The sequence below is a fragment of the Cygnus olor genome, chromosome 1 (genome assembly GCF_009769625.2).
Source record: "Cygnus olor isolate bCygOlo1 chromosome 1, bCygOlo1.pri.v2, whole genome shotgun sequence".
NCBI lineage: Eukaryota > Metazoa > Chordata > Aves > Anseriformes > Anatidae > Cygnus > Cygnus olor.
In genome coordinates this window covers 59,014,787-59,030,966 of record NC_049169.1, presented here as the reverse complement: position 1 = coordinate 59,030,966, position 16,180 = coordinate 59,014,787, and the positions used below count along the sequence as shown (strand labels likewise).

General features: G+C 45.0%; 1 protein-coding gene across 1 annotated transcript in view; it reads left to right on the top strand.

The window, feature by feature from the left end:
- The window catches only part of STAB2 (stabilin 2), an 89,484-nt gene extending 73,593 nt beyond the window's left edge, over nucleotides 1-15,891 (top strand). The window contains exons 58-69 of the mRNA XM_040560551.1: nucleotides 313-420; nucleotides 1,069-1,262; nucleotides 3,366-3,507; nucleotides 3,872-4,005; nucleotides 4,804-4,969; nucleotides 5,192-5,298; nucleotides 5,622-5,741; nucleotides 6,641-6,799; nucleotides 8,989-9,096; nucleotides 11,238-11,366; nucleotides 12,466-12,585; nucleotides 13,246-15,891. Coding sequence (XP_040416485.1) covers nucleotides 313-420; nucleotides 1,069-1,262; nucleotides 3,366-3,507; nucleotides 3,872-4,005; nucleotides 4,804-4,969; nucleotides 5,192-5,298; nucleotides 5,622-5,741; nucleotides 6,641-6,799; nucleotides 8,989-9,096; nucleotides 11,238-11,366; nucleotides 12,466-12,585; nucleotides 13,246-13,296 — 1,538 coding nt within the window. The 3' untranslated portion in view covers nucleotides 13,297-15,891. The remainder of the gene's footprint in view (nucleotides 1-312; nucleotides 421-1,068; nucleotides 1,263-3,365; nucleotides 3,508-3,871; nucleotides 4,006-4,803; nucleotides 4,970-5,191; nucleotides 5,299-5,621; nucleotides 5,742-6,640; nucleotides 6,800-8,988; nucleotides 9,097-11,237; nucleotides 11,367-12,465; nucleotides 12,586-13,245) is intronic.
- The last annotated feature ends 289 nt before the right edge of the window (nucleotides 15,892-16,180 follow it).

Genomic DNA, 16,180 nt, shown 5'->3' with positions numbered 1-16,180 from the left:
AGAGCACTAATTTGCAGAGAGAGGCCGTGTACATAACCGCTCCAGACTGTGAACGAGCATCTTCACATCCCTGCCTCCCCTTGCATGAAATAGGAATATGAGCACTTGCCTCTCCTGTGGAGGTGCTTGGGGCTATGTGAGGGAAGGTATTATCCAAGAGCTAAGCAGTCATAAAAAATTTTCACAATGTCTAGTTAGCAAGACTGCTGTGAGGGCTTTCCTTTCTGCCCAAGGGCATTGGGCATTGTTCTGAAACAAGGGCATTGCTATATAAATACCATTCTCATATCTGCTGTTTTGCCTTCCTCACAGCTCTGCTGCCAGTGTGTTCCCCAAGCTGCTCCACCAACGCTGTCTGCATGGAGAACAACACGTGCCAATGCAAGCCACTTTACAACGGGGATGGGATCACATGCACAGGTGAGCTCACTCTCACATTCATGGCTGCTACAAGAAAGCAGGTTTACCATCCACCAGGAGATGCTGGTGGCTATCAAGCTTAAAAATTTTGAACTGCTGGGAGTGAAACAAATTTAGGAGGTCTACACATCAGTGCTTTCAGAGGCAGGTGGCTGGTTGCAGCAGGCTTCACCAAGCCCAAGTATGAGCAAGAACCATGCTTCAGTCATGTTTTGGAGACAGCAGGGTTTTCAGCAGTATTGCACTTACAGGATTGTCTTTGCTGACTTTAGGCAAGGCAGTTCCTCTGTAGCATCACTGCAGAAACAGTCACCTCTGAGCTAGGTGTCTCACATCCTCGAAGTCACCCTGGCCAGAGCAGAGTCCCCAAAAGGCAGGTCTCTCAAAATGCCAAGGGGCAGAGCAGAATCTCTGGGTGTTGGTGCCATGTCTCCTAAAGCAAGGATGTCTGACAAGGGCTTCAAAGCCCTCAGGAACAGCAATTGCACAAGTTCAGGAGTGCCTCAGGACACCCAAACAGTATTTTTACCCAAACAGGTGTTCTAGTGTTTTTAGCGTACCTTAAAATATTCGGAGGTGTTTTGTCTTTGTGAAGAACATCCTCTTTAAAAGCAGACTTCACTGATGCACTTTCTTATCTCTGCACAGCTGCAGACCTTTGCAAACAAAACAACGGCGGGTGCCACAAGGTAGCCGAATGCACACAGCACGGGGTGAAGGTCTTCTGCAGCTGTCAGAAGGGATACAAAGGAGATGGCTTTACATGCCTTCCTATAAACCCTTGTGCTGACGGGTTCAACGGAGGCTGCCATGAACATGCCATTTGCACCGTCACAGGACCTGTAAGTTGAATAATTTTAGTTTCCATGGGAAGTCTGGGGCACTTCTTACTGGTGCCAACAGAAGTCTTTTTCCCACCTGCTCCATGCTCTGTGCCTCTCAAAGCCCCCTGTTTTCCAAAACAGTCTTTACGTAACTTTCCACATCAGTTTGGCATCCTTTCAGCTGAGGAGTGAGAAAGAATTTGAAACCTTTGCTCTAAGGAAAGAGGTGCTGCAGCTGTGGAGGTTTTACTCAGGTGGGCAGCCGAGTTCCACCACAGCCACTTTCTCACTCCCCCTCCTCAAAGGGAAAGGGGGAGAAAATAAGATGCAAAGGGCTCAAGGTTTGAGATAAGGATGGGGAGATCGCTCAACAGTTATTGTGACGGGCAAAACAGACTCAGCATAGGGAGATAGTAAGATTTATTGCTTATTACTAACAAGCTAGAGAAGTGAGAAACAAAGGAAAGAAACCAAAAACACCTTCCCCCCCCATTCGCCCTCTTTAACCTCCTCCCCCTGAGTGGCACAGGGGAACAGGGGAATCGGGGTTGTGGTCAGTCTATGGCACTTCGTCTCCGCTGCTCCTTCAGGGTCACTCTCATCCCCTATGCTGTGGGGTCCCTCCCACGGGACGCAGTCCTTGCCGAACTGATCCGGTGTGGGCTTCCCACAGGCAGCAGCTCTTCAAGAACTGCTCCAGATATGGGTCCATACCACGGGGTCCATCCACCAGGAGCAAACTGCTCCAGCACAGATCCCCCACGGGCAGCAGCTCCTGCCAGGTCACCTGCTCCTGCATGGGCTCCTCTCCACAGGCTACAGGTCTGGCCTGGAATCTGCTTCGGCAGGGGTCTTCCACAGGCCGCAGCCTCCGCCGCTGCAGGTCCACCTGCTCCACTGTGGTCTCCTCCACGGGCTGCACCGTGGAATCCTGCTCCACCGTGGTACTCCATGGGCTGCAGGTGGCCTGCCTGCTTCACCATGGTCCTCACCACAGGCCGCAGGGGACTTCTGCTCTGGCGCCTGGAGCACCTCTCCCCCTCCTTCTTCACTGACCTTGGCACCTGCAAGGCTGTTTCTCACTTTCTCACTCCTCTCACTCTCCCAGCTGCTGTGTGGTATGGCATTTTTTTTTTCCCTTTCTTAAATACGTTCTCACAGAGGCGCAAACAACATTGCTTATTGGCTCGGCTCTGGTCAGCAGTGGGGCCTTTACCTAACATGGGACAGCTTCTAGATTCTTCTCACAGAAGCCACCCCTATGGCCCCCTGCTACCAAAACCTTGCCACGTAAACCCACTACAACAGCAACTGTGACATTTTGCACGTGCAATTTTTCTGTTCTCTTTTTAGCTCTCCCTAATTGGTTATCCCTATTTGCAATAGGAGTTTGGTAGCATGAAATTGTAGGTATTTTGATTGCTAAATCTAGGAACAGCTGGGAGAATAACATCACTTGTTGGTTGACCAGACGCAACTTAGATAGCAGTTGCAGACACATGACACAGACTTCTTGGCATGCAAGGTCAAAGTTCTTCAGGAAAACTTGTGGCAGTGATTTGATCCAGTATTTGTCTTGGTGCTTTTGGGATCATCTGTCCGTTCTGTTTTGGTGGTTTGCCTGATGCATCTTCCAGGAACTATCTAGAAAAGCCTTGCTGCTAATCTGTTCCAGCTGTTTACCATCGCAATGCCTGGATGTCACCAACTCCTGCTTGGTTTATAGTTCTCCATGTATTACAATTAGTGGACTGCTAAACTCCTTTCATGCTTCCATGCCCAGTCATTTAAATATCATTTTGACTGGTGTGTCATCCATTTTTCTTAATTCCATGTCGTATAATTCTCTGATGCGTTATTAGCTTTGCGGATGGAATTATGCCTTGGTATTAATTTAGCAAAGCACCTAAGTACGTGCATAAATGTTTTGCTTAAAGGAGCAAAAGACAGTGTGACAGTTTGCAGGCTGTTGAATCACGGCTGTTAGTAGCAACTTTTCTGTTTGCCCATTGCTGGCGACAGCAAGTGACATTTTTTCCAGCAGTTCAGAACGTCACTTGAAGTACCACTTTATGTCAGTTAAATACTTGGCTTGGCCTTCTTCATTCTCTCTCCAACCAGGACAAACGCAAGTGCGACTGTAAAAATAACTACATTGGTGATGGGCTGAACTGTTCGGTGATGCAGCTTCCTCTCAACCGCTGCTTGCAAGACAACGGGCAGTGCCACCCTGACGCGGACTGTGCTGATCTCCACTTCCAAGGTGAGGATGGCACACAGCGCATGCCATGGGACAGGGACATCCTCGTCCGTGTGCCACTGCGCCGGTGTCAGTGGGTCTGGCCAGGATCCTTGTGTCTAGAAGCCCTCTCAGTCCTCTACCCATGTCCTCTGGAAACAATGAGATGTAAGCATGATTCAGCTTAGAACATGTGCATAAATATTTCACAATACTGGATTTATGAAGCTGCAGATGAAGGCATTCCAGATAGAAATATCACCCATGACCCCCGGTCTGTCCTAACTACATTGCATAAAAGTCACAGGTATTCCCTACCGTGGAGTTGACTTTTAATCCAGAAATGGAAGCCCCACCAGGAAAAGTTGGTTCCTCTCTCTCTTTACAGATACCACCGTTGGAGTTTTCCATTTGCGGTCCCCACAAGGGCAGTACAAAATGACTTACGAGACAGCAAAGGAGGCCTGCGCCAACGAGTCAGCCACCATCGCTACATATAACCAGCTGCTGTACGCGCAGAAGGTGACGCAGCCTCAGTGTGGGAGGAGATCGCTGCCATGGACATAGCCACAGCGTAAACAGAGAGGGAGGAGCAAAGGAGCTGCTCAATGCTTATAAGCTTCTTTTTGCCTCCTATTTCTCCTCCCCCCCCCCCCCCCCCCCCCCCCCCCCAGGATATGTTTGGCTGGGAGCAGTTTTTGGACTGGTTAGTGTGTTCATGCCAGCCCATATGACACTGAAAACGATTCAGTTGCCAGATTCTTGTTTCTAATTTTCCAGATGGTGAAGTCAGGGTTTCATGAGGGTTTTAATTATTAGGTCTTCTTAAAGAAATGTACACTGCAGAGTTGTGCTGTGATTTTTATTTTATTTATTTATTTATTTATTTCTGGGAATCTTTTCTCCAATTGCTGTTAACATAACAGAGCTATTTCCACATTATTGTCTTTTGGTTGATGTCAGTGGGATGAACATCACACCTTGGGTTTGTAAAATTTATTTTCAGAAGGGTGAGTCAGATTGACTGTGCTTTTCTAGCTCCTTCCCCGCGAAGGGAGGGAGGGAGGAAGGAAGATGCTCACCATTTAGAGAGACCACAACCAGCCTCCTTCTGCAGCAGCAGAAGGCTGGAAGTCTCGGGAGCAGCAGAAGCTGGGCAGCCTGCAGACAGAGAACTTACTCAGATTCCCAAAAAGTGGGCTGGGAGGTCGGGTGCTGCTGGAGCACCCCAGGGGGCTTTACCTATCCACTGGTAGTGCCTGGACCCGCCACCCAATTCTTCCTTCTGTGCTTTCTCCCTTTTGGCTGTTCCGGCTGCAGGCGAAGTACCACTTGTGTGCTGCTGGCTGGCTGGACAGCGAACGGGTGGGGTATCCCACTGCCTTCTCCTCCCCAAACTGCGGCGCTGGGTATGTCGGCATCGTGGACTATGGGAGGAGAGTCAACCTGAGCGAAACCTGGGATGTCTTCTGCTACAGGGAGAAAGGTGAGAATGCCCTTCTTGGCATCACTCTGCAAAGGGGAGCAGCAGCAACAGTTTTGGTACCTTTGGTCAGCCACGGACCGCTAGATAACCCTGCAAGAAATTCTCTCTTTTTAATTAAAATAATAATAATAATAGTCTGTTGCTGAACAAGTTAACTTTCAGGCACAGGGCACCTAGAAAAGGTTGCTGGCCCACATGGCTCTCTGTGTTTGTGCCTTCCAGAGGTGAACTGCACCTGCAAGCCAGGCTACGTGGGGGACGGCTCGTCCTGCAGCGGGAACTTGCTGCAAGTGCTGATGTCCTTCCCAACGCTGACAAACTTCTTGTCGGTACGGCCTGCAGCAGGCATGCGGCTCCGGTGGGGTGAGCAGAGCGGGTAACCAGGTTGTCTCAGCATTAGCTTCACTATAGTGCACAGCAAATGCAGTTAACAGCAAGCAAAGTGGGACGGAGCAGTCTAAATCCACACCTGCTAAGTCAGGAATTAGTCACCATGTCTTAATTTCTTGTTCCAAGTTTTGGGTTTCTAAAATACATTTGGAAATTAAATGCTTCTGTAGCTGTAGGTTATGAAGGATCCTGTGCACTGCTGCTGATGTGCACAGGAGCTCACGATTGCCCTCTACTAAAGCTGGATTTTGTTTCTGCCTAGAAAATCATGGCTTACTCCAACAGCTCTAGGAGAGGGAAAGCGTTCCTGCGGTACCTCACAGACCTGTCAGTGCACGCCACGCTCTTCGCTCCAAATGATAGCGGACTAAGGGAAAATCAGGTAAGGGTTGGTTTGTTTCTTTTAACTTCTTCATTTTAATAACACTTCTTGAACAGACACCCTTATGGGTTTCTGCATCCCGATGCAATCTCAATTTAAAATAATAATAATAATAATATGACATTACTTCCATGTAAACTGATATAGTTTAAACTTTGCTTCTAGAAGAGGTGAGTTCACCATCTCTGGTTCTCTTCTGCAGTCAGGAGTACAAGGTTTCCGGGCATGTTTGAGTCACCACAGGGAGTTTTCCATCAGGGATCTTAATTACCCATTTGTAAAGGTGTCTGTCTGAGATGAAGTCTCCCCTGGCTTATTAATGTTAAGCACAGTTATTTGAAAAAACAGTGCACAGCTTTGGGATTTCTCACAAATGCATTAAAGGAAATTGCTCCTGGTTTCATTTCTATGCTTCTCCTTTTTAATTTCCTTCAGTAAAACATTGCCTCCAACAGCTGAGGTAGAACTCTAGCCATGGGGGGATGAGGCCAGGACTTCTCCAGCTGTCCCAGAGTGATAAGCCAGGCAGGTGGAAGGCTGTGAATTTGTTAAAAGAATCACACAAGTGATTTCATTTCATATGGGTTTATGCTCTGCCTTACAACTTCAAGCTATTTTAAGCATCTCCGAGGCTCATCGTTTCAGGTCAACACACAGAAGAGTAAAACCTTTTGTGCTAGTAGAACCAAGGTGTTGCCTCCTGCAGGTGGTGGTCAGAGGCCAGCAGAGCCAGAGGATCCATCCCACTGTTCACTTGCACGTTTCCCAATAGTCTCTGTCCCATATTGCACTGGCTGGAGCATTAATAGCAACAGAGAGAAAGGATCATAAGCATGGGAGTAAATCCAGTGGATTAAATAGATTGATTCACGTTTCTTGCATTTCTCTTTTATTTTTAGACACTTACCGGGCGAGACATTGAGTATCATTTATCTAATGCCACAATCATGTTTTATGACGACTTGACCAATGGAACCACTCTTCTGACCCGCGCTGGGGAAAAACTCCTAATTACAAACACCAGGGGCCAGGAGTACCCAGCTTCCACCACTGAACAGGTACCTTTTTAATAAATCTCCCACCTTCACACTTTTTCCCTCTCATCCTGCACCCTCTAATCAGGTGATGCACTGATCTGGGGAGTACTCCTGGGGCAGGCAGGAGCTGGGACTTCTGATAGCAGCCGTCAAACTGCAAATTTACGCGTTTGCAAGCAGCCAAGCTCCAGCCTGCACAACTGGAAGGAAGTTGCTCAGGCAGCCTGCAGGAATCACAGCATGGGGATACAGGCTTGAGTCAACCCTTCTCTCAGATGGGCAGGGTTAATGGAGAGGACAGCGTGATAGCAGGAGAGATGGGAGCAGCAGCTTATCGTTACAGAAAGGTGTTGGCATTTGTAAAATTACTTGGTAATTTTCTGCTAGAGGGAGAAGACCTCAGCATGGCCTTATTCAGAGCAAAAGCAGACAAGGCTATTTTACTGCTATTTCTTTTTTAACAAAAAATGCAAAAATCTACATCCTTTTTGTAAATGGAAAGTATCCTTTGATGTCTTTTGAGGAGTGGCTGAGGGAACTGGGGGTGTTTAGTCTGGAGAGAAGGCTCAGGGCAGACCTTATTGCTCTCTACGGCTACCTGAAAGGAAGGTGTGCAGAGCTGGGGGTCGGCCTCTTCTCGCAGACAACCAGTGACAGGATTAGAGGGAATGGCCTCAAGTTGCACCAGGGAAGGTTCAGGTTGGAAACAAGGAGACATTTCTTCTCAGAAAGAGCAGTCAGGCTTTGAAATGGGTTGCCCAGGGAGGTGGTGGAGTCACCGTCCCTGGGGGTGTTCAAGGGAAGGTTGGATGTGGTGCTTGGGGACATGGTTAGTGGGTGACATTGGTGGTAGGGGGATGGTTGGACCAGATGATCTTGGAGGCCTTTTCCAACCTTAATGATTCTGTGATCCTTTGAAAACACGCCAACTTTTCTTTTTTTTTTTTAATTATTATTGAGAAAATATTCACTGCCCAAGCAAATGAACTCTGTAAGAGCAGCCCCTTGAGACTGAGGCTGAGACTCTGCTGTTGGTGATGTTGCAGAGCTGAATATGAAAAGAAGTAGCCCTGCTTCTTGTGGGCTTGCAGTCAGCATGTGCTCTAGAGGATGGCACTTGATCCAAGGACTGCTGAGCACCCATCATTGCAGCTGGGGTGGGGATTTACACAGACACCAACAATAAGGAAGAGGTGCTGCAGGAAGAGGTGCTCATATGACAGATTTGCTGTCTTATTCCTTTTCTCCTTCTCCTTGTTTGGGGGAAAAAATAAAAATAAAAAAAATAAATAAAACACTTCTTTAGCATGAGAATTATCATGCACTTGATTTATATTTAAGATCAACTTATACTGCAGACCCAGTAATCACATTAATGAAGTACACCCTCATGAGAGATCAGGTGCACCAGCACAAGACTAACCCCTGTCTCTGTGTCCCTCTTTAACATGCTAGGAGCTCTTTCAGATCACTTTGATCTGATACCAGAGTTAGAAGAGTTTCTACTTAAAAAATCCCTGGTGTTCCTTTACCTAATGTCTTCCAAAGCTGCCAAGGGGAGACTCTGAGCCATTAACACAACCCTTGCTCCTGCCCTCCAAAGTTGGTTGGAAACCTGTAGCTTTTCGTCCTCCCTGGAGGACCTGAGCAGGCCCCTTCTTACATCCTAGTGAGCTGTGGAACAGGACCAAAGTCCTGCTCCCCTGTGCTAGGCCACCAAATAAACTGTGGGCTGCAGTTTCCAGTCAGTGCTGGCCCAGTTCCCAAATCAGCAACCTCTGTGCCAGGGCATCCTCAGCACAGAAGGCAGCTGTAACAGAAGCAGGCAGCTGGGCACTTCTCCTGCCTCTACACGAGTAACAATGCTCCTAATCTTGCCACCTGTACAAACATCTAAAACATAAATAAATTAAAATAAATTGAAAGAGAGAAAGAGAGAGAGAGAGAAATAAAGAGAAAGAAATAGAGAAAGAGAGAAAGAAAAGCCTGAAGGCAATATACAGGCAAGGATGATGGCTACTTCCTGCACAGAAGAACCATGACAAGCCTGGGACCATCTTAGGCTGGTGTCCAGTGAGGCAGCGGTGGAAGCCCACCAGTAACTTTTCTCAGTGTGTCAATAGCTGATGTGGGGAAATAAGCTCAAGCTTTGTTTCAGCCCCAGAGGCAGGAGGGAAAAGCTCAGCTCTCATTGTTCTCTGTCCTTGCAGAACGAGATCAGATATGTGGACGGAAGCGCTATTGTCGAGTGGGATATAATCGCTTCCAATGGGATAATCCATGTCATTTCAGAGCCTTTGAAGGCTCCGCCAGCACCTGTAAGTACATGGTGACTTGTTGGGTGGTAGTAGCTGGCCGTGGCTTATATCATACCAAACTCAACACAGACATCCATATATTCCCAGTTTCCCTTCCATACATACAGTTTCAGTTTAAAGGGATACTTTGAAAGATTTGAAAGAAATTTAGAAAGTGAGAGTAAGGTATTAGTGAAGCTTGTTCTTCCCATATTTTATTTTTTCTTCAAATGAATCACTAAGACTTGTTTCCCAATCGTCCAAGGTTTTATAAAACTCCATCTGAGTTGTTCTGAAACACCTTTCAAGCTTCTAAGGAAAACATTTGACTCTTGACTTTGCACTCATTCCTATCCAAAACAACAAGGTGCTTTGAAAACTCTGATTTTAGTTTGTTTTCATGCAAGAATTCCTGCCATGTCTCTAGTTATCATGTCATCTCACCCCCTAGAAAGACCAGACAAAAACCAAGCAAACAAACAAATAAAAAATAAATAATAATAGTAAAAAAATAATAGTGCATGGCAAAAGAACAGTATAGAAAGGGATGCTGTCCCTCGAGAGCAGACAAATCAAGCTGGCTGCTGCATTGCTTCAGTCTGACGTTACAATGGTACAGGGCCCCATCCTGGGGATGTAGGAACATAATTTTCTTTATTTCACACCAGCAAAGTGTGCTGCTTTGTATGAAAGGGAACATTTTCTCCACCCACAATGCAACCCGTATGTCTCACAGAAGTGAGACCTGTCACCCTTGGGAAAAGTGCACAGCGAGCATCTGCAGCTCTTTTTTTTCTTGCCACAAGATATTTGCCTTAACAAAAAGGATTTCTGTTGAATCAGGGTAATCCATTCTGGTCCCTCTCTCGATGTGCTGGAGGGGTCTCACTCACATTTCTGGCATGTCTATCCCAGCTCTGGTTTAGGCAGTGACTAACTGGCTGCCTCTTCAGTCCATGAAGTTAATTCTATTCATATCCTATTTCTCACTTCCAGTTCGTTCAGAGAATCCCTTTCTCCTGATTCAAAATAGCAGGCAATTTCTGTCAGTCTATAGCAACATGATATTGCATTGTTTATAACTCCTTTCACATGCTAGAGGGCAACTAAACATTTTCTAATATTTACCTGTCCAGCTGCACCATGTAAATTACTTTGTTTTCTAAAAAAGAAATAAAGAGGGTGTATCAGTTAGGACAATAATGTGATAATTTTGCCAGGGTGAGTTTAGTAATCAATTTTCTAAGCAGGGGGACACAGAGCTAAGGTATCACTTGGAAAAGCCAGAGTAACTACCTATGAATCTCTTCTCCACTGGAGACCCCTCTTCCCTTCCAGGATTGCCAGCAAAGAGCACCATACTCCAGGGAGATCACATTCCAAGTGCCCTGCGATCTCTTAGGCAAAATTATCATCACACCAGCTCTGCCAGTCCCCTTCGTAACACCAGGCTATATCAGGCCACAGAGCTGCAGAAGGCAAACCAAAGCCCTAGTGTGGAGGCATTTTTCCCATTTAGACTAAATCCAGAGGACACGTGAATTTCCTTCAGCTCTTCACCTACGTATTTATTAAGAAGTTATGTAGGAACATAGAGTCTATCCTGGAACATGCAAAGAGCTGCTTGAATTGGCACTTTACGTGCTTGACTGAAGAACGATCTCAAGTTAAAGGCAGTGAACATCTCGGAGCAGGTTGATTTGAGCCCTGGTAAGCATGGCTCAGAGGGTTGTCTATCTGCCCACACAAAGCAGTGGAGAATGAGCCTGAACTCATAAAGAGACCTTTAGGGTTTACACCACAAGTTTTGAAAGCCACCTAAGGGACTTTGGTACCCACTTCTCTGCAGGCCAGTGTGGTTTGAGTTTCTGTGGCTACTTTGAAAACCGTGACTGGAAAAAGATGACTTAGACATGCCCTGTATGTTCAAAAACATAAACAAGATGAAGCTGCATGGGAGCCAATGTCCAGTGTAGAATACCTAAGAAGAGCTAGTTTGCAATTATTATCAGAAGGCCATATTAAACTGTCTCAGGGAATTACATACCAGGAAACTACTGCAAAAGCAGTTTGTGAACTAAGGTGTAGCTCAAGGAGATGCTGCATGTGCTGGGTGCTGGAAGGTGACCACCCCATAGCTCACCCTCTTTCTGTGCTTCCAGGTTCCTCTCCATGCCACTACCGGAACAGGGATCTTCTTTGGCATATGTCTGGTTATTGGAGTCATGGCCTTTATTGGATACTCGTACCTCAGATTCAGAAGGAAAAACACAGGCTTTCAGCACTTCAAGGTAAGAGGCAGAAAGGAGTGCAAAGCAGGGAGCCAGCACTTCCCAACACCCACCACACTTTCCAGAGTCACGGACTCCAATTTCTCCTTCTGCTTCATTAAGCCAGATGCATTCTAGATCACGTTTTTTTCACGCATGCTTGAACTGTTTCACTCATGCTTGAACTGACTAACACATGGAGAAGGTGGGAAGGCTTACACATCTGCCTTGGGCACTAGCTCACTTTTGCCTGCTGCACCCCTCTGGGGTGTCCTACCAGGGCTCCAGCTCTCACTGACACTTCCAACACCAAGGACTGGCCAAAAGCTTACATTTGAACAGCACCAGAGCAGAACTCTTTGCTTCACCATAAAGGTCAGCTTCAGGGAAGCAGATAACTTTCAACCACTTGAACAAGTGAACTTGTTCTATTCTCTTCCCTTCCCCTCCATGACACTGCTAATAGTTTCAACCCTCAGAACCATAAAACATTTGATAGAAAAAAGGCTGGATTTAAAGACAAGCAAATTGAAGGGCTTATCAGGATTGAGAAGTACAAATTTTTATACTGATGAACTCTCATCCCTGCTTTCACTCAACTAACCTAGCCTCACATAGTATCATGACAATGAAAACCAGGCACCAACAGCCAAGCTACTCAGAGAAGAGAAGGATGATAGTGTTACAACATACACCAGAATCCATCCAAAAGAAAGTCTACCTGGAAGGAACCAGAAACCTCCTCCTATTCTAGCTTCTGCATAATGAGTTGTCTTCTAGAAACAAAATGGGAGCAATAACCCAGGGGAAATGCTTGTAGTTCTATGTGGTAGTAATGAGAGCCATGTCCCTTTCATGGTAGGCACAATGCCAGTGCAGTACTACTTCTCCCATTCCTTGGAGAATGGCTTAAAAAGAAGGGAGGAAAAAGGTATCAGTGCTAAGTGATCCCAGATATTACAGTCACCCAGAATAGAGTTCATGCCTGGAGTCACAGATTTAGATGATAAAGCAAGTTCATTCACAACACTGTGCTAGTCAGTGGGGAAACCTAAGTGCCCCACTTAATGCATGGAATGAGAAGGGTGGATTTTAAGCAGGTTTGTGTGATTTTATGTAGTCAAAAGATGACACTGACAGAACATCACTGGACAAGTCCCAGCCTTCAAATATCACCAACCCCTCCTACGAAAGTTCTTCTGCGCTGACTCCACCAGAACCTACGTATGATCTTTTCTCAGTAAGTGTACATTTTGATTTGAGACACGTAACTAAGATCATGATAAGAAGAAATGACTTAATAAAGTGAAAATATCCGCTTGGGAAGGAAAAAAAGAAAAAAAGTGGGGGGGAAATACCATTCAGGATCTTGGCTTTCTTATCTCAGCCCAGCTAGAAATGGTGTTGGCCCACTTGAAGCAAAAATGAGGCTATGGTCTACAGCTCCATCTCAAGTAATGACTCATGAGGCTGCGACCTACCTTCAAAGAGAGCTGAATTAAGTTGGACTTCAAATGCTCCTAGATGCCAGTGATGCATCTACACAAACTTTAAAAAGCCTTTTGTCTTTCCTTCTCTTTGCTGTAAACGCAGCTGAGTTGCATGCTAGCAGTCTTTGACAGAGTGTGAAATGCAGCAGGAAGGGGGTGGGAAACAAGGGAAGGAAAGTCTGAGTAAGACCAGAATGTAGAGGTAGCCTCAATGGTCCAATTCGGCAAGACTCCCATATACACAGAGAGTTTAAAGAACACAGTAAACCTTTCTGCATGCAGTAAAGAGACTTGTTTGGTGCAAAAGTAGCAGGTGCAAACTGCCATCTGTGTGGACAAACTGCCAAAAAGGGAAGTTCATTTGTTGCACGATGTTCAACTCTGATTTTCTTTTTCCTTCTCTTCTATAGGATTCAGATGACCAGCAGCTTGTGATGAGCGGTCCGCATGATCAGAACTAAAGATGGAATTTGGCGTTAGTCAAATGTAAAACACACTTCTATTTGCATTCACTGTGAAAAAAAAAAAAAAAAAAACAGCACCTAGAGCTTTCAGGGAATAAAATCTCACTATAAATTAAAAACCAAAACAAACAGTACAGCCTTGTTTAACATGCAGTCTGTAGGGTTTGCAAAGTTACCAACCTCAGAAGTGTTACCTCTGTCTTAGAAATATCAACTATGAGTGCTAAATGCAAAAGTGAGTCTCGATTCTTAAACCACCCAGAGACACTTCTCTATGACAAGTGTAAAACTTTCACTAGCTTCCTATTTCACTACTTTCATTCTTCTGTACACAATCAAAATCTTCAAGTCAAAATCTTCTTCTGTACAACCATTTAGTCAAATGGCCTCAAGCACACAGGGCTGCTAACTTGGCAAATATCCTCAATTTGCTATTACTCCAGCTCTGTGCCTTTGTTTTGGCTTGGTTGTAAATACATCCACCTAGCATAAAACAGAACATGCATGAACCCTGTCTTTTTAAACTGAGGGGATGTTTTTATTAGTATCCTTGCTTATAAGGATTTCAGAGTAGGAAATGCAAGCTTCCTGTCTGTCCCACTTGCCTGCTCTAGCTTTTGTCTTTTCTCCAGCTTTCCTGGGTTTTGTTTATATCTCATATCACTATACAAAGAGAAATATTAAGTGTATCAGCTTTAGCAAGAAGTATAGGGTATATGAGGGTATTAAAATAGTAACCAATTTCTACTTGAGCCGTTTTTGTGAAAAAGTAGATACTGAAGATGGACATACCTTGCCATTTCATGACCGCATTCAGATTTTCAGGTCTGAAAGGAGCAGAAGCTATCTGTTTCTTCGCATACCACATTTGTGCAAAGCACATTAATGTTGCCTTTCAACCAACGCACAGCAATAGCAGCTATCTGCACCTTACTATTAAATGTCGATCAGACCCTACTTTGATTGCTAGAAACCACAAAACGGCAAGACAAGAAAGATTTTATTGCTGGCAGCAGCAATGTTCAGCTAAAACATACCTCCTGGTGTTTTCTGCATGGGGGGAGGGAGAGAAGATGGCCCTGCAGGAAAGCATCCATTGCCTCTGAGAACATCCCCAGGATGCCTCGTATCAGAGCAAGCTATACAGGCCAACCCAGGGTTGACAATGCAACTATCAAGGACAGCCAAGGGAATCTAAGGTGTAAATATGACTGAATGAAAGCCACAGATGGAAGTCATTTCCCTAACTCCTCTTCATGCCCCGACACATTCCTTCTTGATTTTTTCTAGAGACGGTAAAACAAAATTTTAGAAGGAACACGCACCCTTACATACACACGTTTGGGGGAGCTTTCCCCACAGTTTTGCAACAGTACAATTCCTGTTCTTTCCTTCTCCCATGTCACCCAAAAAATTAACGCTCATAGGGACCAGAAGACAGAGTCCAAGCATTTATTTTTGTAATAATCATTAAATATTTTCTAATCACAAAAACAAAAAAAGTTTCCATAGTTCATTAAACTCTTCTTTTACTGACAGACTATTCTCCTCTCAGTTTTTACAGAACAGAAAAAAAATTTCTTCTTACTTTGGTGTTCAAACGAACACTTCCAAAATGAACATAAACAGACATTGCCCTTTCAACGTGCTCAAAAATCTCTTGGAAGTCAGTAACATAAGGTTAAAATAAGTTATGCAGAGAGCACCAAGGTATGCAGCTCGAGTTCTTTGAAATAATTACAAAAACACAATACATTTTTAAAAGAATAATATTCTAGCACTGAAAAATAAATAATGCATTTTAAAATTCTCACTTAAATTCATATTATATGTATTTTTAAAAGAACATAACACTTCCATAATTATTTTTTTTCATGCAACGTTGTTTCAAGAAGTCATGCAACATAAACAAGATTCTACTTGAGCTGCGTGCTGTCACATAGCTTTGTACAGAAGTTTGATGGGTTTGTAAGTTGAGAGGGAGGAAAAATCATCTTGAAACAAAATGGGCAGTATGTGGGTAATATCATCCAACCCAATCAGACTGTTCCTGGTTAACACAGGAAAATTAGACAAACAAACTGACTCCTAGCCAGCTTTCAAATAGGAAACACAAGAGCTATAACCAAAACATTAGCAAATGCAGCAATGCAGAACTGAAGAACAACACTCTTAATTGCTGGTAGTGACATGAAGAATGTACAGTGGGTTTTGTTTTATTTTAAACAGTGCATTGAGATCTCTAGAGCATGAAAGGTGCTACGTATATGTAACACCAAGTTCAGTTCTAGCTGAGCATGAAGATAAAAAAATGAAGGCAAATTGGGGACATTTCCATCCCCAAATTTCAGCTGACAGAACAGCCTGTGTCGTCAAGTTATCACAGAATCACAGAATTATCTAGGTTGGAAGAGACCTCCAAGATCACCTAGTCCAGCCTCTGACCTAACACAAATGAGTCCTCCACTAGACCATATCACTGAGCTCTACATCTAAACGTCCTTTAAAGACCTCCAGGGGTGGTCACTCAACCACTTCCCTGGGCAGCCCATTCCAATACCTAACAACCCTTTCAGTAAAGAAGTTCTTCCTAATATCCAACCTAAACCTCCCCTGGCACAACTTTAGCCCATTCCCCCTCATCCTGTCACCAGGCATGTGCGAGAATAGACCAACCCCCACCTCGCTACAGCCTCCTTTGAGGTACCTGTAGAGTGCGATAAAGTCGCCCCTGAGCCTCCTCTTCTCCAGGCTGAACAATCCCAGCTCCCTCAGCCACTCCTCGTAAGACTTGTTCTCCAGACCCCTCACCAGCTTCGTTGCCTTTCTCTGGACTCGCTCAAGCACCTTGATGTCCTTCTTGTAGCGAGGGGCCCAAAAC